Source organism: Staurois parvus, unplaced genomic scaffold (genome assembly GCF_062004578.1).
Source record: "Staurois parvus isolate SC_StPar_1 unplaced genomic scaffold, SC_StPar_1.0 ptg000579l, whole genome shotgun sequence".
Classification (NCBI taxonomy): Eukaryota; Metazoa; Chordata; class Amphibia; order Anura; family Ranidae; genus Staurois; species Staurois parvus.
In genome coordinates, this window is record NW_028318375.1 from 383,372 (window position 1) to 407,989 (window position 24,618).

Genomic DNA, 24,618 nt, shown 5'->3' on the forward strand with positions numbered 1-24,618 from the left:
ACTTTACAAAATGAAGTCAGACATTACTATTTGGTACAAGGGGAATCAGAGGGCCCTGCTTGTTATGTTCACACATTTTGTTATTTGATTACAGCTATATATTTTTATTTATTATTTATTTCAGGTACTTATATAGCGATGTCAATTTACACAGTGCTTTACACATATATTGAACATTCACATCAGTTCCTAACCCTCATCAGTTCCCTAACCCTAGGTGTACAATCTAAGGCCCCTAACTCACATACACATATTAGGGCCAATTTAGACAGAATCCAATTATCCTACCAGCATGTCTTTAGAGTGTAGGAGGAAACTGGAGTACCCGGAGGAAAGCCATGCAAGCACAGGGAGAGCATGCAAACTCCATGCAGGAGGCGCCATGGTCGGGAATCAAACCCATGACCCATTTACTGCAAGGCAGACGTGCTAACCACTAAGCCACTGTGCCGCCCTAAGCTATCACAGTGTATGGTTGTTTCCCTTTACAGCCAAGGCTCCCATCTAGTTCTTGATGGTGCCATTTCCTGACTCCCAGAAGCTGTTCTAGTTATATGGAAGGCAGGTCATTGTGTGGGATGCTTTTTGCTCTGACTCAGAACCATTGCTTTCTCCAGCTTGGGCAGCAACTGCCTCCAGCACTTGGTGGTGGTCATGCATCTTGGTCATGTTGACAGTTTAATTTTACACTAAACAGCATTATATATTTTAAATGACGAAAAAGAACACATATTTTGGCTACATATTGGGGTTTATTTACTAAAGCTGGTGAGTGCAATATCTAGTGCACTTCTGCATAGAAACCAATCAGCTTCCAGGTTTTATTGCCAAAGCTTAATTGAGCAAGCTGAGGTTAGAAGCTGATTGGCTGCCATGCAAAGGTGCACCAGATTCTGAGTGAACCATTTTTAGTAAATCTACCCCATTATGTTTTGCCATCTCCCAGACTACTGCCTTAACACTGCCATTTCATTGGTTTAAATATACAGTTAGAGCGTTTCTCTTCTCCATTTTTTTGCTTTCTCCTTTCTATACTTTCTTCTGTTCTACATTTCCAGTGAGGTTTATCAGCCTAGACTCCATATGTTGAAACTCAGAGCTCTTAAGAGCAGTTTTCCCCTTGATGCAGGGCTAGCTCCCCTAGGATTTCATGATTGAACACAATATCTTGCTCCAAGTGCTATCGTTCATTTCGAGGTTTACTCGCATATCCATATATGTTATCCTCTTCTAGTTATCTGACTGTACAGCAATGTGCTATCAGTTGTATTTTCTCCTTGCCTGTACACTGTGGCATTTTTCTAATAAAAATGTTTGAACAAGAAAATATACAGTTAGAACATGTGTAATAATTTGTGTGCTAGTCTTAAGATGTATCTTATTGTTTATTTTGTCTTGGAAAGAAGGAAGAAATTGTAGGGCCCTGGGGTTATTCAATAAGGTAATGATAATATACAACATGCAGTACCCATAGCAACCAATTAGTTTTTATTTTACTGTAGTCATAATTATTTGCTGTGGGAAGCTGCACTTTGTACATTAATCTTTGTCTGGCTGTTGAAGCACCAATGGATAATATTTGCAGCTAGTTTCTTATTGTGTATAAGGAGGGGGAAAGTATTGTTATAAATGGTGATGGCAATGAGCTAAGGTCATTTTCATCTAAATGGGCTTTATACAACCTATGGCTCACCAGCTATTGCATATTCCAAGCATATTCCAGCATGCTTTTCTAGAGTGAGGTAAGAAGCTTAAGAACCACCAGTTCCTTACATCTCAGTGTAAGTAGACTATATTTAGAAAGCTCCAGTGGTTGCTCATCTTGGCTTGGAAATAAATTGTACATGCTTAGCAAGTGTGCTACATGCTTGTGGTTTAAAGTTATGACTTTGTTGCTATAGTGTAATCTATTTGTGTGCATAAACCTATTGATCTTCTGATTCCACCAACATGTGACTTAATAGATAGGAAGTTCATGGAAAATATAAGCTATGAGGATAAAGTTTTATAGAGTACTTTGTTGTTGAACGCCTTCCATTACTAGCCTTTCTAAAAGTAAGTAACACATTTTGCATAAAAAATAAGGTAAGTATTTATTGTGTACAAAGCAATCATCACAGACTACAACTGTTGTTCTTTGAATTTTATATCCAGAATAATTTTGATTGTATTCTGTGGTATTACATAAAATGATTAATATCATACTGGTTAGTTATATTTAGTTGTTCTTTCTATAACAATTGAATAAATGTCAAGCAACATTGTTTCTATACTGTGCTAAATTTGAGATTTTTATTGTTCCCTCCATATAGGGCTTGCTCTCCGAAATATTAAGAAAGGAAGAAGATCCTAAAACAGCGTCACAGTCCCTACTGGTAAATCTGCGAGCGATGCAAAATTTCTTGCAGTTGCCAGAGGCTGAAAGAGACCGAATTTACCAGGATGAAAGAGAAAGAAGCCTCAATGCTGCATCTACCATGGGCCCAGCTCCTTTGATCAGCACACCCCCAGCGCGTCCTCCACAGGTAATAAAAAAAAGTGTATACAGTATATATATTTGGGTCTGTTGCATTGTTATTCTTATTAAGTTATCATTAGTCTAGCATTTACAAGTCACCTTTTGTTGATTAGACATCATCATGTAAAGGTCATGCAATCTTCTTGTATGCACGTCGGATTACCCCATCAGTAACAGCAATGTAGCACGGAGCAGCAGTAGGTCTCTGATTTACCCACAGCCTGTACAAACACCCCAAGTGGAAGAATCAATTGGCTGGAATGCGTTTTCCAGACTGATTACTATTGTTTCCCCCAAGTCAAAGCTGAACTTTAAGTAGACATAAAAAACACAAATTAATGAAGGTATGTAATTATGATTACATTATTAAGACTCCATGCACACTGGCTTGAAAACGTTTAGCGTTTTGTCTGTAGAAGCAACTAATGTTATTCTATGTGTCCATGCACATTAGGTAGTCTAGAGGTGTTTTTTAAGCTCAGCATTTAGTGGCAGAAAAAAACCCTTTCTGTTTTGCATTTTTTAGATAGTTTTTTTGGCAGAAAAAATGCTAAACGCTGCTAAACGCTTTTAAACGCTAGTACAAAAACCACTCAAATTAGTGTTTTTTTCTGCCAAGAGCACTAGCATTTTTTTAAGCCAGTGTGCATGGAGCCTAAATGCATTTTTCAATAAAGCAGTGTATGTACCTGAAATTGACCTGGTCTTGGCTTCTTGTGCTGGCAAGAAGCATGCTGATGAGGGACAGAGATATGAGCTTATCAATGTGCTGCCTCTAATTTCCAGTCACAGGCTGGGGTGGGTCCGGGATAACCTGGGCTCAGAGGAACTGGGTTTAATTGATACTGGCCACCATACTTGGGACATCTACCAGCAGACTGCGTACTTGGCTAAAATGCAAGTTTCTGGAAAGATCACTGTATAAAAGAATCTTGAGTATATTGGCACCTTGGGGTTCTAGTGGATTTATAAGCGGAAGACTGCCTTATAGAGAAAATAATTTTCACTGCTCTGTAGGCAGAGAATATACTATAAATCCCTATTATTTGGACAAGCCATGTCATCTAGCTTTTGCATTTGTTATTCCTAGCAATCACAAGACAGCCCTAGTTTCGGATTTAAAACCATAAAAGTGTGTTCATTCTTATAATCAACCTTTATTGTTTTAACTACATGAAGGACACAGTGTTATTGTTGTGTATCTGAAATGAGTTGGTGGCTCTTGCTTTACAGTTGTGCTTTAAAACAGACCGTTCCTGGAAAATATTGCTTAGACTCCTATCCAATATCCCAATTCAATGTACACAATTAAACCGATGAGTTCATCAGAGACAAAAGCTTCTTTTCTTGATATGCAGCAGAGTTTACAGCTAATGATTATCAAATGTCTTCCAGGGGTAATAAATAACGCAGGTTGGCGATAGTGGATAGGAGGAAGCTGCTACATTTATGCACTAATGTATTGCAAGAAAGAAAGCAAATTTCCTTATTGAAAGGGAACATAGCGTGCTAATGTCTTAGTCTACTATTAATGGAGTTTAGCCTGAAGTCCAGTGAAGGATCTTTTTAGAGATAAGGGGATAAAATGGACTCTGGCCCATAAAAAGTGATCTCCCACTAGAACTGCAGTGATTTAATAATTAGTGTTGCCTTAGGCTTCACTGAATCATAGCTTTGTGTTTCTGTGTCTCAGTAACTAAAAAGATTACTAATATAATTTAAAATGTATAATTGTATTACCGATGCCCAGTGCTGTATTACTCTTTGCTATAACAATGATTGAAAATTGTGAGGTTTGTTTAGTTTAGCTATTTGCTACTTTTGGAAGCTATAACAGAGCACACATGCCATTGATGATTGGAAGCTGAGCTAATGGTTTATTGTAATAAGTATTTATACTGCCTTAGTCTGATTTTTGTCAAGGCAGTAAGAACTTCTAGAACTTTACATGAAAGTTAAGAGTAAAAATGATGCACAAGTGACAGCAAAGAATGTTTTACTAGCTGTAACTGCAAAACAGGTGTTTTTCACTTCATAAATCAGGGAAGAAAAGGTAATCTAATTGGCAACAGTATTTGTTTTTTAGTTTACCTTTATAAATATCAAAACAGTACAGCACATAAATATCTATCCAAATAAATAATATTCCAAATCAATAAGTGAAAATATCCAAATAAATATTGTCCAAAAGTGCCAAAAAAAACCCAAAAACAATTGTAAATCTGTATGCTTGCAGTGCCAACCAAGACAAACTGTGTTCAATCCCACCAAGTGCTCCTTTCCAGTGCAGGGTCCTCCACCACCATGCACTCACCAGAAAGCTACTTGGTCAGTAGCATGTAACTCCTCATCAAGAGATTCTAATCATCCACTCTCCAGCACTGTTAAAGACCCAGCTCAGACCTTGGAAAAAGGTGCCATGCCAGTGATCCTCCTTACTTTCTGAAGTTCAATAGGAGCAGGAATTCCAATTAAATCCTTCTTCTCTGTTGGAGACCACCAATTTGGAGTTATCCCTGTCCCTGACATGATGTCAGAGTCAATGACTGTTATATATTTTGTTCTTGTTTTTTGCACTTGACTCTTTTGGACAATATTTATTTGTATATTTTCACTTATTGATTTGGAATATTATTTATTTGGATAGATATTTATGCGTGTTTTTAGATTTTGGCACATTCTTTTTGTGCAAGTTGCTCCCAACTCTGTAGTGCTCGCCATTTATTTTCAATTTGTAGTTTACCTTTGCTCAAGTGACTGATCATATAGCCATAGAAAATAATCTCTGTGCGAATGTGTAAGTTGTGTGCCTTATTATTCTGCAAGGTGTTTAGAAGTTGTAGAAGCTTTTGTCCCCATTTATGTGCCATGCTGTATACCATTATTGATCATTGTGACTGCTGGTGCACCTTTAACAAACCTGCATACTCCAAAGGGTTAGACTCATAACTGTGCAGAAGTCATGCAACTGACTTGGAGTGTGTAGGAGAGCTAGCACACCATCATTTGCTTGGCTAAATTTAGCAGCCAACATATGTACAGTAGTGATGTATAGGGCAAGTGAATAGAGGGGTCAAGAACAAATGTATCTTGCTGCCTTGCATATTAATACTAAGGAAAATAATTTTAGGCATATTTGGGCATCTGGTTCGTCTTGTATGGCAACTGTTGGAAAATAACCTTTATTGCACATGGCATGGAAAATCTTTCTTGCTGCTAGTCTAATTATATGGACACTAGATATATGAGTTGTCATTTAGGAGACAAGAAGGCCCTAAGCACTAGTCAGTCACAGGGTGAAGCCTACAACAACATTCTCAAGAACAAATGTAAAAGGTTGTATGTCCTGTTTTATAGGCACATGATGATACTTTGGCTTGGTGCTTTCAAGTAGCATCCCAGCGTGGGAAATGCTTACATGGTTTTCCGCTGGGGGTACTTGGTTTCTCAATTTTACAAACCAACAGCTTGTTTACATGAATTGCAATTTTTTGTTTAAATCTCTAAAACAGTATTAAACCCAAAATAAAAAATGTACTATATTGAAGCTTACCAATCTTTTTAGATCTGATGGCTGTGTTAGTTTCCTTTCGTTCTTCTATTTTCATTTGGTGATTCATCCAGCAACTCTGCTGGTTCAAGTTCAAGATCTTCAGCAGAATGTATCAGAGTACATGGATGAGACCATCCATTTACTACTGGCAGAGGTGATTAACCACGTGCTGCCCCACTACATTTACTGCGGCAGGGCAGCATATGCAGGCTCAGACATGTACATATACGTGATTGTGCCTGCTCCAGTTTAGGAGCATGCAGTGCACCCCTCCTGTGACCGGTAACCCAGTGTCATGTGATCACTATGATTAGTCGTAGCAATAACATGATAACAATGTAAACAACCTGTCATTAATGATTTTCCATTCATGAACAATTTGCTTACTGTTGTGACTTGTGACTGTCCCAAAGCAATCACATAGTACCTTGCTGCCTGTACCATGTGATTAGCTCTAGCCAATCACAGATCACAACAACAGAGGGAGAAGAGAAACAATGGAATACTATTCAGTACCAGTGTGCAAAAGTGTATTTGCTTTGAAAGAATAAATCACCTCTAATGTTGAGTGTCTTACATGTGTGGATGTTGCTGCATTATATAAAACTATTAAATCAGTTTTTCACATTTTTGAATGGAGTGCCCTTATAAATATATGGACAGTCAAGACTGTCCATAATGTTAAGGGTGCCACAGGACTGGCCATAGGTTGCCTTGACTGAAAAAAGGTTAAGAAACACTGGTTCAAACAATTACAGTTAAAAAAAAAATCCCTGATCAAACCCCCCCCCCCGAGAATAGTATTACTCTGACAACAGGGGAAAAAAAGTTACAAACTAAAAAAGGTACAAAAGAGAGAAAACAAATGTTTAGAAATGTAATTTTTTTAATAATATAATCTCATCAGTAAGTATCCCAGATCACCACCACACCAGTCATATGATAACACTGTACTGCATTGGTGAAAATGTGTAACAAAAAAAATTAGCAGAATACATTATATACATACATAATGTACCAAAAAAAGTAGCAAAATACATTATGAATACATTCATTTTATGAAGAAATTAGATTTTTTTATATTTTTATTGCATATGTTTTATAACAGAAGTAGAAAATACCACAGTTTTTGTTTTCTTGTATATAAAAAATAAAAACCCAGGGCTGTTCAAATACCACTAAAGGATAGCTATATTTGTGTGAAAAAAATAATATAAATTTAGTTTGGGTACAGTGTTGCATGACCGCACAATTTGAAGTTAACTTAGCACAGTGCCGAATAGCAAAAATGGCCTCGTCAGGAAGAGGGTAAAATCTTCCGGAGCTCAAGTGGTAAAACTAGGGATGCACCAATACTCTTTTTTTAAATTGGCGAGTACAAGTTTTGGTACTTTCAGTCAAATAACAGTGCTGACCAATCAGAAGCCGGTTAGCTTGCTGCAAGGAGAGGAAGCTGCAGGGATTCCAAATCCTCAGACCTGTGAAGTGGTCCACAGTGTTCGAGTCGCACTAGGTACCTATAAATTTAGTGGCTAAAATGTCAAACTAACGGTACTCTAGTAAAGAGGCCTACAGGATTTTGAGCATGTCAGGTGAGAGCGAAGGGGAAGACTCACTGACACAATCAGCCTCAGAATACAAACCTCCAGACAGCAGCAGCAGCACCCTGACAGAGGGCTCAGATGATGGAGAAGAGGTCCCTACTAAGGTCAGGCGTACCTGACCCCATTCCCAGGTTGCTGAGATGTTACAATGCAGCAGAGTGCCAGTACTAGTGCTGCTCTACCTTTTGGTGAACTGGCGAGCACCAGCGGCCTAGTACATCCTGGTCTTATACATACCAGCACTGCAGTATCACTTGGTAACGTGGTGAGTCCCATAAGTGCAATAAGCTGGTGCGGTAGCAAGCACAAGTAGTGTCCCACAGCCACCAAGAATTCGCACACAGGCCCATTGAGCACCTAGTATCCTTCCAGATGTGCTTGCAAATCCCGATTAACAGCCCACAAATTCTGCAGCACCCGTACTTCCCCCATTCACTGCCCAACCCGGAATTCAGGTGGAAACAGCAAATTTAACTGCTTCCCTTGATTTTTTTGGAGCTGTTTTTCTCGGAAGATCTGTATGCATTGATTGTGGATCAAAGCAATTTATATGCACATCAGTTTATCTCTGCCAACCCAAATTCAAACCTTGCCAGACCATTCGCATGGAAACCCATTATGGTTTCTGAATTTAAAGTTTTTTGGGGCCTAACCCTCAACATGGGCATTACTAAAAAAAAAATGAATTGTGGTTGTATTGGTCCACAGACTGGATTCATCATATGCCAGTGTTCTCTGCTGTCATGGCCAGGCATAGCTATGACAGTATAATGCGTTTATTGCATTTCAACAACTATACACTGAATTTGACCAGCTCCACAAAATTCAGCCCCTCATAAATCACCTTAACCAAAAATTTGCAGATGTCTATACTCCCTAGTAAAACATCTGCTTTGATGAGTCTGTCATTAATTTTTCTGGCCGTCTTGCATTCAAACAATTTCTCCCCAGTAAGCGTGCCAGATATGGGGTCAAGATGTATAAGACCTGTGAGAGGGCAACAGGCTATACTTATAAGTTTTGGATTTACAAGCGAAAAGATAGTCACATAGAGCCCACTGGATGCCCAGACTACATGGGGAGCAGTGGCAAGATAGTTTGAGACTTGGTGTCATCCTTTTTTCATATGGGGTACCACTTATACGTGGACAATTTATATTCAAGCGCGCCACTATTTAGACATATGTACAATCTTGGAATTGGCGCGTGTGGCACCGTGCGACCTAATCGCCGGGGCTTTCCCCAATGGCTTATAAATACCCATCTTAGAAAGGGGGAAAAAGCCTCCTTGAGAAATGAGGAATTGCTTGCAGTGAAGTGGAAGGACAAACGGGATGTTTTCGCCCTGCCTTCCATTCACGCAGACACAACCATCCAAATTGCCACGGCATCTGGTGTTGTTGAGAATCCCCTCTGTGTCCACGACTATAACCTTAACATGGGAGGGGTGGACTTCAACGACCAGATGATGAAGCCATACTTAGATTTCTGAAAAGCCAGATGCTGGTACAAAGTGTCTTGTTTATTTCAATTGGCTATAAATAATGCTTTTGTGCTTTACAAAGCAAATGGACAAGGTGGATCCTTCCTAAAATTCCTGGAAGAGATCACCACAGCCCTTTTGTATCCAGAAGGTGCTGTGGCCCAAACTCCCAACACAGATGCAGTTAGCCGGCTGCACGAGAGGCATTTTGCTGATGGAATTAGCAGACATGGAATTAGGCATGACACCCACTTTTTTTTGTCCCTCCTGTCTTGGCCAACCTGGTCTCTGCCTCAAGGACTGCTTCCATCGCTACCACACACTAGTTACATAGTTAGTCTGGCTGTAAAAAGACAGAAGTCCATCCAGTTCAGCCATTAAAACTAAAAAAAGTTTAATTCTACACCCACAGTTGATCCAGAGGAAGGCAAAAAACCCCCAGCAAAACATGATCCAATTTGCTGCTGCAGGGGGAAAACAAATTCCTTCCTGATCCCCCTAGAGGCAATTGGATATTCCCTGGATCAACTTTACCTATAAATGTTAGTAACCAGTTCTATTCTGTGGAGTATTAGTATAGGGTAAAGCACGGCACAGTTCAGAGTAAATATTTGCACAGGGTTTCGATAGATGTTAGGTAGTCAGGAAACTCATTTTGAGAGACTCTACAGTCTAGTTAAGTTCAAGTTAAAAAATAAAAAGCAAAAAAAAGGATAAAAAATAAAAAGTACAAGTGCAAAAAAAAAATTTAAATTTTAACAACCAAAAATAGTTCTAGTTTTTTTTGTTGTTGTCAGGTTACTGTTCTACTGTTACAATTTTACTCTTTTATTGTTACTGTTTTATTTTTAACCATTGCTGTTTTCTTTGCAGGAATTCCGTTAAGTTGCAGCACTGACCTGTTTATTCTGACAGCAATAGGAACTTGCTTTCAGAATATACATAAGTCAGTGTGTGCAGCGCTGTTGGATGAAATTTTTCATCTGCAGTTAAAAAAGAGCATATATGCTAAAGTATGGGGGCCTGGGGTGACCAGTGGGTGGATGACCCCTATGCTTCGGCATATATATTTTATAATATTTTTTGGCCACATAGTTCAATAAAAAAGTTGTTTTATTGAATAACTGTTTTATTGTTAACCATTGCTGTTTTCTTTGCATGAATGCCATTCAGTTGCAGCACCAACTTAAAAAAATGCATATATGCCAAAGCATGGGGGCCTGAGGTGGTTTATATGACATATATTTGCATTCCCTATGATAGCATTAAAAGTGATTAAAAAAATGAAAGGGACAGTGTAAACATAATTTAAAAAATCAAAATAACTAAAAAAAAAAAAAAAGCACGCTCTAGTAATTCTAGCACTAGAACTCCTCTGTAAATCTAAAATGGTAGCTAGCTAAGGCTTTTAAAGCATTGCCTATGGATATTAAAAATGTATGCAGTTTATTGCCATTGCACAGGGCGTGCACAGTTTTAAAGCATGTCATGTTTGGTATCTATTTATTCAGCATACCATCATCTGTTATATTTTACCAAATAACTAGCCAATATATTGTATTTTTGTGCATTAAAAGTAAAAAAAAGTGTTATTTTTCCAAAAAAATTGTGTGTGAAAAATCGCTGTGACATAAAAAAAATTGCATCACCCACCAATTTATTCACTAGAATGTCTGCTTTAAAAATATATATAATGTTTGGGGGTTCAAAGTAATTTCCTAGCAAAAAATACTTATTTTTTTCATGGGAACAAAAAGTGTCAGAAAAGGTGGTTAGAAAAGGTCTTCAGGTGGTTAGAAGAGTGGCATAAACTTCTAATGCTGGGCATGAAACGCCCCCACCCCCCAAAATGACCCCTTTTTGGAAAGTAGAAATCCCAAGCTATTTACTGAGAGGCATGTTGAGTAAATAGAAGAATTTCTTTTTTCTTTTTGGAAACCACACAAAAAAAATTTTTTTTTCTACACAAAATTGTCACTTAAATGATTTATTGCTCACACATGCCATGGGTATATGTGGAATTACTCCCCAAAATACATTCTGCTTCTTCTCCCGAGTTTTGGTAGTCTAGCCAAGTACAGGACCCCAAAATCCAATAAGCACCTTCAGGCTTTTTAAAGGGCTTTATTTCCTCATTACACTTCCTGACTACCTATCACATTTCCGGAGGCCCTGAAATGTCAGGATAGCACCCCCTCCCCAAATGACCCCTTTTTGGAAAGTAGACACCCCAATAAATTTGATAAGAAACATGGTGAGTATTTTGCAGATCTCATATGTTATAAAAAAAGAAAAGTTTTTGTTTTCTTTCATTTTCCATTTCAAAACGTTGTGAGAAAAAATTAGATCTGCAGAATACTTACCATGCCTCTTTTTAAATTCCTTGGGGTGTCTACTTTCCAAAAAGGTGTCATTTGGGGAGGGGGGTGGTGGTGCTAACCTGGCATTTCAGGGCCTCCAAAACTATGATAGGTAGTGAGGAAGTGAAATGAGGAAGGCTTTCTAAGTGCTCATTGGATTTCAAGCTCCTGTATGTGGCTGGGCTCCCAAAAAGTCTCACACATGTGGTATCCCCATATGCAATATATCATTTACGTGACAACTCTGTGTAAAAAAAAAAATGTTTTTGTCATATTCCAAAAACTTGTGGAAATTAAACTAAATCTTCCATGGAGTCAACATGCCCCTCAGCAGATAGCTTAGGGTGTCTACTTTCTGAAAAGGGGTCATTAGGGGGTGTTTGTACTATCCTGGTATTTTAGCACCTCAAGAAATGCGACAGGCAGTCAGAAAGTAAAAGCTGTGTAAATTCCATTATCTATCCCATAGTTTGTAGATGCTATAACTTTCACACAAACCAATTAATATGCAGTTATTGGGATTTTTACCAAAGACATGTAGCAAAATACATTTTGGCCTAAAGTTATGATGAAATTTGAGTTTTTTGGATATTTTCTATGACAGAAATGAGAAAATATTGTATTTTTTTCTAAATTTTCTGTCTTTTTTTTGTTGCAAAAAAAAAAAAAACCCAGAGGTGATCAAATACCACTAAAAGAAATCTCTATTTGTGTGAAAAAACAACATAAATTTTATTTATGTACAGCATTGCATGACTGCACAATTGTCAGTTAAACTAGCGCAGCGCTGTATAGCAAAAAGTTTGTGTAAATTGCAGTATCTATGCCATAGTTTGTAGATGCTATAACTTTCACACAAAGCAATCAATATACACATATTGGGATTTTTTTTACCAAAGACGTAGCAGAATACATTTTGGCATAAATTTATGACTAACTTTGAATTTACTATATATTTTTTATAGCCAAAAGTAAAAAATATAATTTTTTTTCAAACTTTTCGGTCTTTTTTTGTTTACAGCGCAAAAAAATTAAAAATGCACAGGTGATCAAATACCACAGAAAGAAAGCTCTATTTGTGTGAAAAAAGGACATACATTTTGTTTGGGTGCAGCATTGCATGGCCACGCAATTTCCAGTTGAAATAGTGCAGCACAGTATAACAAAAAAAGGCCTGGTCAGGAAGGGGGGTAAATCCTCAGGAGAGCAAGTGGTTAAGGTGCTCTGAAGAAGCATCCTTCTGTAATGACCTTATCCACTTTTTCAGGAGTCAAACAGGTTTGCTTTAATGTGGAAATGATTCAGTAAAATAATTTTTGTGACTACCATTGCTTATTTGCAAAGACATTTCTGGTTTTATGCAATAATATTACTGATGAATCACGTACCCTATACATGGCATTATCTGTGTTTACTTTTGTGAACTGGAGAAGCAAGATATAGAAAAGCGTGGCAAAAGCAAGTATTTAACAGATATTTGTAAACTGGTCCTATAATTCTAAATGGATTGGATTCTGATCAAACTCTCCCTTGAACATGCTTGGCTGGGACCTTAGAATTTCAGCTCCTCCAGGGACAAGCCCTGATACAAATGGTTCAGGTGTTCTCTGTAAAGTGAGCAGAATATGCCGGCACTATAATGAATGCAGTAAGACAGTATTGCCAACTGCTTTGTGGGTGAGTGCAGTTTTTAATATTATCTGAAATCTCAAGCTGTAAAGAGGCTGAAGGAAGACTGTGTGCAGAAAGTCTGATAACTTTCTGATAAGTCCTCATGCACACTGGGCATTTTAAAAATGCCAGTAATGTTAGCTGTTTAAAGTCACGTTCAAAACGCACATTTTTCTGCATTTTTTAGCATTTTTGCATTAGCATTTGTGTTTTTTAGCATGTTTACGCAAAAAAATAAAATTATTGCTCAAAAAATGCCCAAAACGGCGGTTTGCTGTGTTTTACTACGTTTTACCATGTTTATCTGTGTTTACCAGCATTAGAGCATTTTTACAGCTAAAATACTCCTCTAGAAACCCACTAGTTCTGGGGGGTTTTCCAGCCAAAAGATGCTCCTGCCAAAAAATGCTGATTAACCATTTGCCCTCCTGAGGATTTACCCCCCCCCCCTTCTTAACCAGGCCATTTTTTGCGTTACGGTACTGTGCTACTTTAACTGACAATTGAGCAGTCATGCAACGCTGCACCCAAATGAAATTTACATCCTTTTTTTCCCACAAATTTAACTTTCTTTCGGTGGTATTTGATCCCCTGTGCGGTTTTAATTTTTTGCGCTATAAAAAGAAAAGACGGACAATTTTGAGGAAAAAAGCATTATTTTGGACCTTTTGCTATTAAACATGTCCAGTAGAAAAATTGAAAAAATCAAATTTCGACATAAATTTAGGACAAAATGTATTTTGCTACATGTCATTGCTACAAAAAAATCCCAATACGTGTAAATTAATTGGTTTATGTGAAAGTTATAGCATTTATAAATGGCAGTATAGATACTGGAATTTTTGTTTTTCTTTTTTTTCTTACTAGTAATGGCAGCGATAGCAGGACTGCGGCTGACATTCTGACACTGGGAGAAACTGACTTTCTCCCAGTGACACCAATACAGTAATATAAAGCACTGACACTGTACTAATCACACTGGGCAGGAAAGGGTTAACATGAGGGGTGATCAAAGGGTTAACTGTGTGCAGGGAATGTTTTACTAGGGGGCCGTGTCAGTGTGCTTCACTGTAATCACACTGCTCTGGATGGCTGTGCTGTGCACAGCCATCCAGAGCAGTGTGCCGAGCTGACGGGAAGGAGGACTATTAGTAAACAAAACAATCCTCCTCCCCATTGGAGATGCTCGGTAATCACCAGGCGCTAGCCGGTAATCAACGGTCGGGACCCGGTGATTGACAGCTGCGAATGGCGGCGTGCGTAGGGCGAGCGTGCAGCTCGCACGCGCCCCCTATCAGGAAATGCAAAATCACTTATATATACATGATTTTACGCACCCCTGCCACCCTGTAGCAGTATATCTGCAGGAAAGCGATTAAAGCCTGTGTTTACATGGATACATAGAATAACATGCTGGGGAGTTTACTGGCTGTAGAAAAAAACACCAAAAGCCAAAAACAGCCGCTGTAAAAACATCCAGTGTGCATGAGGACTTACAATCGACATTTCACTTAAAATATCTTTGATTTGGATTAAGTTCATAATTTATTGCATAAACCAGCAAAAACCCTTTTTCCAGTAAGGTAGTGCACAGAGACTTTCCATTGTGAGAAGCACAGTAATGGCAACAAGCGGTCTTTTTGAAACAGTCAGCACAATGAAAGATGATTGGCTGATGTTTGTCACATCACTCTTGTGCATTACTCTTTGTCTTATTAAAGAAAAACAACAGCAGTATGGAATATGTAATACAATATATGCAGTACATTGATATTGGACACATATTGAAATATATATGAATGCGACTGTTAATCTTGCATAACATTATTTTTCCTGCCAATTGTCTCAAAACAAGTACAAAAGATTTATAAATTGCTTTAACCATTTTTCATTCTTTTCATGTTGATCCAAAAAAAGGTATCCGGTCTGTTTCAAGTCTGATAAATAAAAAAAAAATGGCAACAATTATTATTGCACACCATAACAAATGCTTAAAACATAAAAGTAAATGGGGGTAAAAATAAATATTTTAGGCACATCCCTTTGAACCTCAAAGGTTGTCATCACAATATTAAAAAGCTGAACTAATATCTCAAGCAAAGTTAACTCAGTTATTTGTGAATGATATACCACTAAGAGGTCTAGTTAAAAATCTGCTGTGTGCATCATCATCTACACAAGAGTCACAAATATCCTTTCGTATGTTTTTAATGTGCGTATTTTTTCTGATATTTAAGTTGTCTTTCACAGGTTGAATGTTACATTCTCTAATGCCCTAAAAACATTCAATACTTAGAGAAAATAGCCTAAGGACATTTGACTAGAAGAAAAAATAGCATAACAACATTCAAGCAAATATTAGCCTAAAACAATCTTCCTATAATATTCAGCCAAATGTAGCCTAAATTAATAGTCTAAGCACATTTGACCAGAAGAGAAAATTACCTTAAAACATAGCCCAAAAACATTCTAAAAAAAAAAGCAGAAAACTGTAGCCTAACAACATTCAACCAGAAGAGAAAATCATTCATTTTGCCCCATCTTCACAACACAAACAACTGTATAGATTGTAAGTAAAATCCTTAAAACTAGTGAGCAAATGCTGGTTATTTTGCACAGAAACAATGTTTATGTGGTCTAGCTAGACAAATAGCTGTTCATATTTTTTTTTAAATAGTCCCCTTAAAATAAGCATTCTGCAGCTGCTCTCTGCATAGGCCTAGTCTGACAATCCAATCTGTAGCAAGGAAGCCAGCATACTTTTTCAGGTGCAGGCTCACGTTTGGCAGACCTTATGTTCCTAGAAAAGGACCCCTAGGGGCACCATTAAAAACTATCTATGCCTTTAGCAACATGTTACATGCTACACTTGTATGTAAGAAATAACATATTGCTAAGCACCCCAAACTTCACGTCAGAACAAATGACAGCCAGCAGGGATTCCTCTTCCCTGTGCTGTTGTGCAGGACTTCACCTGCACAGCCGTGTCATTAATTCACAGAGATCTGTGAATTGATAAACTACAAGTCCCCTCTTCTACTGCAGCAGACATTGTTGTAAATCTTAATGGACACATTTGAGGTGAATGGGGGAATCACTCCCACTGTGCTATTGTGTTCTCAAGGCAGGGAGCCTTCCCGCCATCAGAACACAGTGATCAGTGTTGCTGGCTATAGCAGGTGGCACAGACCATTTGGTAAAAGCCAGCCAGTGTGGTTGTAAAGTCGATCAATAGATTGACTTCTGTACAACCAGGGTGCCTATACATGTATCGAAAGTCAGCTGGTCACTGCTGAAACAAAGTTCAGATCCATGTATGGCTGTCTTAAGTATGTGTAAATTAACAGAGTTTACCATAATCTAATTCCTCCCTTGTAAGTCCTAGCGCAATGCACTCCAAACAAAGCTGGCCAATAAGAATGCACAGTTAGTGCTTTTGAGGAAACACTATATCATATACCTGCATTTCTTTTTCTGGAAGACTATCTCTGAAAGTTAGATTATTTGGATTTGTTACATCAGTGAGTGCTGTTAATGACCTTTCCCAGTTTACTCAACATCTTATGCCATGTAGGCTCAGAAGCAGTTGTTTTATGAAAATGACAGCTGAAATCTAGTTGCCATGGGCTGTATTTTTCCCTGCATATTTTCTTTCCTCCTAAATAAGCCCCTGTGTGACTCAAAGATAAATATTTACAATATATACACTGAAAGCGCTCATAAAGGTAAAGATTACACATGTCATGCTAGGGACAAAGTATGCGGTCTATTAACAATTGTGACATTATGATATCTACAGATAATGTACTATGCAAAAACTGAAAGGGCAAGGTTAAACTTATCAGAGAGGAAAATCTAATAAAAATAAAGAAAGAGGGAAAAAACAAGATGCCATCTCACTGTTATCACAGACATAAATCATGACAGTTACGATGCATGCTATTCAAGATAAGCCGTATTTGCAAAGACAGATGGTTAAATTCTTTCCCATTAATTGCAAAAGCTTTCAGTTGTACATTTGCACGGCTCTGTGAAAATATCTGGCTTGTTGCCACAAAACTTGCTTTATGACTTAGTAATTCCTTGTTGTCACCTGACAATAGAGATTGTGTTATATTAACCTTCTACCAAAATGTGAAGTATTTGTAAAGCTACAGATGTGACTTGAACCATGAATAATAATTGCCTATGCTTGCAGCATGTCAATAATGTATGAATATCTATTAAAAAAATTCTTATTGTGTGCTTAGAAATTCTGAACATCTATCTATCTATCTATCTATCTATCTATCTATCTATCTATCTATAGTCATTTACTGTCTTATAGTTATCATGTTGAATTGTCCCACATGTACCCTCCCATCCTCGATCTCTAGACCCTCCCATACAGCCGCCCCACGCCCCCTCTATCCCCTATTTAATTGGCCAACTAATGCGGCCAATCAGGTCTGATGAAAAGGCTGTTGCCTAGAAACGCGTCACCGCCCCTTCATTCGTCTTGACGTCACTTCCGGTCGGCGGCCATCTTGGATGCGTTTCAAGCTGCCTCTACTACGTGACCCTACCCACGCTGATGTCAGAGGCTAGCAGCACCCGTCCAGAGCACGGTTCCTTCCCTGCACCGTGACTCCCAGGACAATCGTCTGCCTTCCACGCTCCTCCACTGAGACCCACTCCAGAGCACCAGCCACTGAGGGAGCTTTTGGCCCCTGGTACCTCAGCCATCTGTTCCAGATGTCCACCCTAGATGACGTCCTATATCTACATCCTGATGCCTGATTTTTACCCACATCCTGTGAGTTTTTAAATATCTTGTGAGCAATAAACAGTTACCATCTTTACTGCACTTAGTCTGGCGCACCTCTATTCTCTCCACACAGAGTTCTGGTTTACTCTAGAGAGTGCGGCCTCACGTTGGTGTTTATATTGCAGCTATATATATATTTTTATATATATTTACAGATTTTTATATCCTCCCTTCCTGCCCATTACTACCTCAACTATAAGACTCCTCCACCTTTTGAACTACTCAAGCTGCAATACCCTCCTATACTACCATATACTATATATAATTCTCGCCCCACCCTCCCCCTTTGTTCTCCCCCCCTGGTGTACGGAGAAGCCCCCATGCTGTCCTATAACTGAAACGTTTTTACACACCTCTAAAAACTCTTTACAGTCCACATACCCACTACTACCTCTCTTGTGCCAATATGTACTTTTGTTTAATATTGTGTACCTACTCTGCACTGCAGTACATTCTGTATTCCATACTGTATATTCCTGACAAGAACAATCCTGGTTACTACTAATAATGCTATTTTTATCTGTAAATTCTTGGATATAGTCTCTTATCATCCCCTCTAATAGTTTACATACTGTTGATGTTAAGCTGGCTGAACTGTAGTCTCTAGGTATGTATCGCAGCCCTTTTTTTGAATATTGGTACAACTTTAGTTTTTCAGCTGTCAGCTAGTTTTCAGTCAGTAAGCTTTTCTTATAGATTAGAAATTATGGTATACCAATAACCTGGCTAAGTTCTTTGAGGACTCTCAGGTGTAAGCCATCTGGTCATGGTGATTTATTCACATTAAGTTTTTCAAGTCTTTTTTGAACACTGGATTCTATTAGCCATAAGGGACCATTCCATGCTGTGTTCATAACAATGCCATCTTATCTATTATACCCCTCCTTTTCCTCCTTTTAAAACTGATGAGAAGAATGTATTTAACACAGTTGGCTTCTAACTGTCACTTATAGCCAAATTCCTCATACTATCCTTTCTGGGGCCAATATGCTCCGGTTTTGCCTTTTTACTAATAATATATTTTTTAAAAAAAGTTGGGGATTTTTTTTACACTACACTGCTGTGTGTTTCTCATCTTTTTTTGCTGCCCTGATTGCACTTTTACATTTCTTTTTGCATTCCTTGTAGTGCTGACAGTGACCTCTCGGGCTTGTATTTTTTTTAAAGGATACATTTTTCTCTTTATTATGCCTTTTTACACTTGAATTTAGCCAATCTGGTTCGCCTTTATTTCTTTTATATCTGTTTCCCATTGGAATACACTGGCCGATGTTGAAGATAAAAATAAATATGTATCTGGATAATTGAAGTTCCCCATAATAAAAACATTGCCCTGCCTCGCCACGATTTCTATCTTTGAGAATAGATCAGTCTCTTCTTCATCCTTTAGGTTGGGGGCCTGTAATACACTCACTATTAATTTCCTGTTTGATTTATTGAAGCTTCAGCCACAAGGATTCCACTTCCTCCTTTGACCCAATAGTAATGTCATCCCTCATATTCACTAACAAATCACTCTTGACACATATAGACACCCCTCCCCCTCTTCTACCTTCCCTGTCCTTCTGATACAGGAAGTACCCCTAGACAGTTGCAAATCAGTCTTGTGAGCTGTCAGACCAGGTTTCTGATGCTCCCACAAAGTTGAAAACTTCCTCATGTATCAGTAGTTCCAGTTCTTTCATTTTATTAAACGATAAGTTTACCTTTTGGTAAAAAATAATAAGTGCACATTTTTTTTCAGGTAAGAAAATGTGCATTTTTTATTTTTGTCTGCAGGAGCCTGTAAAGCATTGCACCAGCGATCAGCAGATTGCTGTTGCCATACAGGTCTCCGGCAGATCTGTCAGAATATCTGCTTGCTCATACGGGATATACGAGCAAGCAGATATACTTACAGAATGGATCAATGAATTACCACGGTGCTCCACAGCATCGTAGTAGTTCATTGAGAACTACAAGCTGACAGCCGCTAAGGCTGCTGGAACTTGTAGTCTGTCATTCACAGAATGCTGTGAATGAATGATGCAGTCAGGCGGGCAGAGCCCCGAAAGGCCACTTTTCTTTTATATTTGAGGAGTAGGGGGGGGACGATCCCCCGCTAGCTGTCAAAGCGGGGATCAGGAGGGAATGGGGAGAGGAGGTCAGGTGTTACACTCTTAATATGGGTGTAACATGTTACGAAAGGTGAACTTATCCTTTAAAAAACTCCCTAGCATTTGTGAATGTGCCTTTTAATTTTGTACCAGTACATCTTATTTTCTCCCTGTGCATTCTGAGACTGCAATAGGATTCTTTTAGCCTACGCTCTTTGATCCTAGGCCCTATAGCTACCCTGCCAACACTGACCACAATACGACCCTCTGATCCTTGCTCACTGCCTGGAATAGCTTCCTCTGATCCCTTACGCCACCATCTAGTTTAAAAGTTCCTCTAACTTTTTGGCCATTTTCTCCCCCAACAAAGTTGCACCCTCCCCATTTTGGCGCAGTCATAATATTCCACACATCTTCATTCTGTATGCTGCTTTGTTAATTTTTTATTCCAAGCTGCTCTGTACTTTACACTGCAACAGAGCCTCATTCTGTATGTTGTGTTGTACATTTTATGCTCCATTCTAAATACTGTGCTGTAATTGAGTCCCACAGTGGGGCCCGAAAAAAATGCCCCACTTGCATTGGAGTTAGTAGTATACCCAATCAAACCAATGAAATGTTATATGTTAATCGTACAGTTGAGGACGCAGCTCCCTTCAGGTGATTGGACACTGGCAGAAAATTTACTAGGGCTGCCCCTATAGTGAACCACATAAACCCACCTACTCCATGAGACTCCATTTTGTTGCTAGTGTTCTTGAGTGTATGGCCTGCTCTCTGGAGAATGTATTATTTTTTTAACCATTCAATTTTTCTCTGAAGCTTCTATCAAGATCTGACTGTTTACTATCTAGCAGTTTCCAGGCGTCATCTCTTGGATGAGAACTTCCTGCCCACACAACCCCATCCATTCTGCACTCATTAACTTTGAGTACCCCTCAAGGGATCTCCTCACTTTGAAATGACAGAGCACAGGCACAAGGCCTAATACAAAAAGAGTCAAATAACATGCGGCCTACAGGAAACAAACTACCACCATTATCTGAATTTGGCTCCCTTTTAGGCATGCAACATACAACCTGTCTGACAAAAGCAGATTTTACTTCTCTATGTCTGAATTATGCCAAAAACTCTCAGCACTACTGCTTCATTTTCCAGAGGCCATAAATGCTACATGTCCTCTTTTCCCAATGCATTCAGCATTCAGAAGCAGAACCTGCTTGTTTAGAAGATGGTATGAAGAAGAGTATTGAAGACACTGAATTTATAGCAGAGGTTGCAGTTGATTTTCCCTCCCGTGCATTTTTGAAGTACAAGCTGCGGCTTTACACCAATTGCTCTCTGCTGTACACACATTTATTGACACAATGAGCACTAGTCTTTCCCTAACAGCACCTGTTTCTTCACAGCCCAAACAAGTCCCTATGGGCACTAAAAAACCTGCTAAGTCCAAAAATACTTTTCCAATTAATTGAGAACAGGCTCAATCCTAAAAGCATATTTACTCCTAAGTTTTGCTGAGATTTATCCTATGTAAAAGGATTTTAAAAAGAAATGGACTGTTCAGTGCTAAAAACCTGACATTTCAGTTCTCAACAGGCACCTCCAAGTTACTATTGAGGATATTCCCTCTTTCAAGGGTTCTGTTGATAGTTGAATTAAAGCCTCCTTAAAGACCTTCTTTGCCCTTGCAGGTTCTGCCCGGCATCCAGCTTTTGCTGCTATGACCATTTGTAGACTATTGCCAACTGAACAGGACATATAATTAGAGAACACGAACATGCCTTTGAGGACCCTACAGCTAATGCCATTAGCACTGTTGTTGTGTGCTGATGCTCTTAAGAATATAATTCACCAGGTCTTAAGAATTTCCTTTATTTCTGTGTATAGTTGCAGGATTTTGTGGCTAAAAGCTTGATCTGCTAAATCGGCTTCTAAAAAGCGTCTTCTGCGCATGTCTTTTTGGGAATCCCTTGATATATTCATCAAGGATGTCACTAATAAAAAGGTGCTTTTACCCCCACAAGAAGAATCCTTAGTCTACTATTCCTTCAGCTACTACTCCTTCTCATCCTCCCCAGACATCTGCTTCCAAACCAAGGCTTAACACCTCTTTTCATTGCAAGCCCTGAACTTCCAAGTCCACCAAGCCTGTCAGAAGCCCTCCTCATGATGAAGATGCCTTCCCTCTTAGGAATGGAGGATGTCTGATGGCATTTGTGTCAGTCTGGATCCAAGAAGTCCTGAATCCTTGGATCCAATGTGTCATTTCAAAGGAGTACAAAATAGAATTTTTATCTCTGCCCCCCCCTGCACTTTTTGCCTTCCAGTCTGGCAGATTCAGACCAAAAGATGTCAGATTTAATTACTGCATTGCACCATCTTCAGGCACAAGTAGTGGTTGTACCAGTTCCTTTTTGGACACCGGTTTAAAGGTTTATGTTCAAATATATTCACAGTCCCAAAACCAAATGAGGGTATCCACCCAATACTGGACTTACAAAATCTCTAAATAGAATTCTTTGTGTGCTGTTATTGCTTCTCTAAGACAAGGGAGATTTTAGGCAGCAGTAGACATCCAAAATGGCTATCTACACATCCTTATTTCCTTCCACACCAATATTTTATGCTTTTTGCTGTGGGAGGCCAACAATTCCAATTTGTAGCACTACCATTCAGGCTCTCCTCTGCATCCCGAGTATTCACAAATGTTCTTTCCCTGTTTCTTGCACTTCTACAAACCCAGGACAATATCTGAATGACCTTCCACTGAAGGACTCTACAGTCACAACCTTTTCTACCAACATCGAGAAGATGGTTCAGTTCTTTCAAACCTTTTGGCCAGGTAATCAACTTTCCAAAGTCTGCTTTCCAGCCCTCACACCATCTGGAGTATCTTAGTCTAATGTTGGACACAGCTCAAGCCAGAATTTTCTTTCACCAAGAGAAGGTTGCTTTCCTAAGGTTCTATACGAGAACCCTCATGTGAAGAGAGCACCCCACAATTTGCTTCTGCATGAGGGTTCTTGGCTTAATAGCCTCAACTGCTGCACAAGTTAGAGGAGGGATTCTCATAGCTTCAAACTGGCTCAGAAGAACATAGTATACAGACTTACTTCAACTTCTGGTGGACGAGCTTTAGCCTCTTCCAAACAGACCAGACCTATTGGCCAAAGGCACCTTTTTGCTCAATCTCTTGGTTCGCAATCCCTCATCAAGACTTTATTTAGTTAGTTACTTATATAAGTCCACCTATTCACTCTCCTTTATCACCTTTGGATCTCAACCTGGTGCTCTCTGAACTTCAGAGACCTCCCTTTGAACCAATTAGGAATATTCCTGATATTCTTTTGGAAGGCCTCACTTGTAATGTTGCCTTTATGGCCACTATTAAATCTGTTAGAGGTGTCTCTAACAAATTTAATGTGTGGAGTTGGCAGCTCTTTTCTGTAGAAAAGTGGCTTTGAGACTAAATTCTTGTTTCCTACCTGAAGTCTCTTCTTTCCACCTTAATGAAAACATTATTCTTACTTCCCTTTCTCATGCACCCAAACATGACAAGGACATTATCCTACATTGCCCATATGTGGACAGGGCTGTTAAGGTCTACTTAAAACTACAGACTCTATTTTCAAAACTGAGTCCCTTTTTGTACAGCCTGTGGGTGTCTTAGAGGTCATTCTGCTTTCCCTTCTGCAATTGCTAAGTGGGTCAAGCAACTAATTTCTAGGGCATACACCCTTAGGGACAGAGATCCTCTTTTTCCTGTCAAAGCTTATTACACCATTTACACCAAGATTTTTATCATCAAGCATCTGCTTACCAGGTTTGCAAGGTCGTCACCTGGCCCTCTGTTCACACTTTCTCCTCAGCTGATGCAAGCTTCGGCTGCAAGATGCTTCAAGCTGTTGTCTGAGTGTTATGGTTCTTTAACCCTTGTTTTGTGACCTATTGGCAGTTCTGTTTGATATGTTGTTGTCCACTCCTCAGCCCCATAGTCTAAGTTTATCCAGTCCTTTATCCTGTGCTGTACAATTCAGATGACAGGATTTTTGACTTGTAAACTCATATCTTAGAGTACAGTACAAAACACAGTCCCTTTCCCTCTGTGTGTTGATCACTTCTTATTGCTTGATTTAAAAAAATTGAGTCCCTTGGAGTGGGAAGGCCCTGCAATTTTTTGCCAGTGTCCAATCGCCTGGTGGAATACAAGCCATGTGTCCTGTACTGTACTCCAAAATTAAGAATTTACAGGTACATGAAAAGTCCAATTTTCTAAGTGACACTGACATCAATACAATAAGCGGATGTGTCCACAGGAGAAAAAGCTCTACCCCCCCTCACACACTCAAAGCAGCCCATTCACTAATTCACTAGCTTCTCATGAGGACTTTAGGACCACCTTGTTAAAAAGGAAGATAAAACCCTTTTGTAACCCATAATGAAGAAAAATATATTTGAAATATATTTTAAAAATATTCTTCCCAAATATATTGACATATATTTGAAATGCTACAATTTTTTTG

The 24,618-nt window shown here is 38.9% G+C and overlaps 1 protein-coding gene across 5 annotated transcripts in view; it reads left to right on the forward strand.

Moving 5' to 3' along the window:
• The window catches only part of SATB1 (SATB homeobox 1), a 198,718-nt gene that overhangs the window by 116,095 nt on the left and 58,005 nt on the right, over positions 1 to 24,618 (forward strand). For all 5 annotated transcript variants that reach the window (XM_089692217.1, XM_089692218.1, XM_089692215.1 and 2 more), the window contains one exon: positions 2,313 to 2,525. In XM_089692217.1, the coding sequence (XP_089548343.1) occupies positions 2,313 to 2,525 (213 nt within the window). The remainder of the gene's footprint in view (positions 1 to 2,312; positions 2,526 to 24,618) is intronic.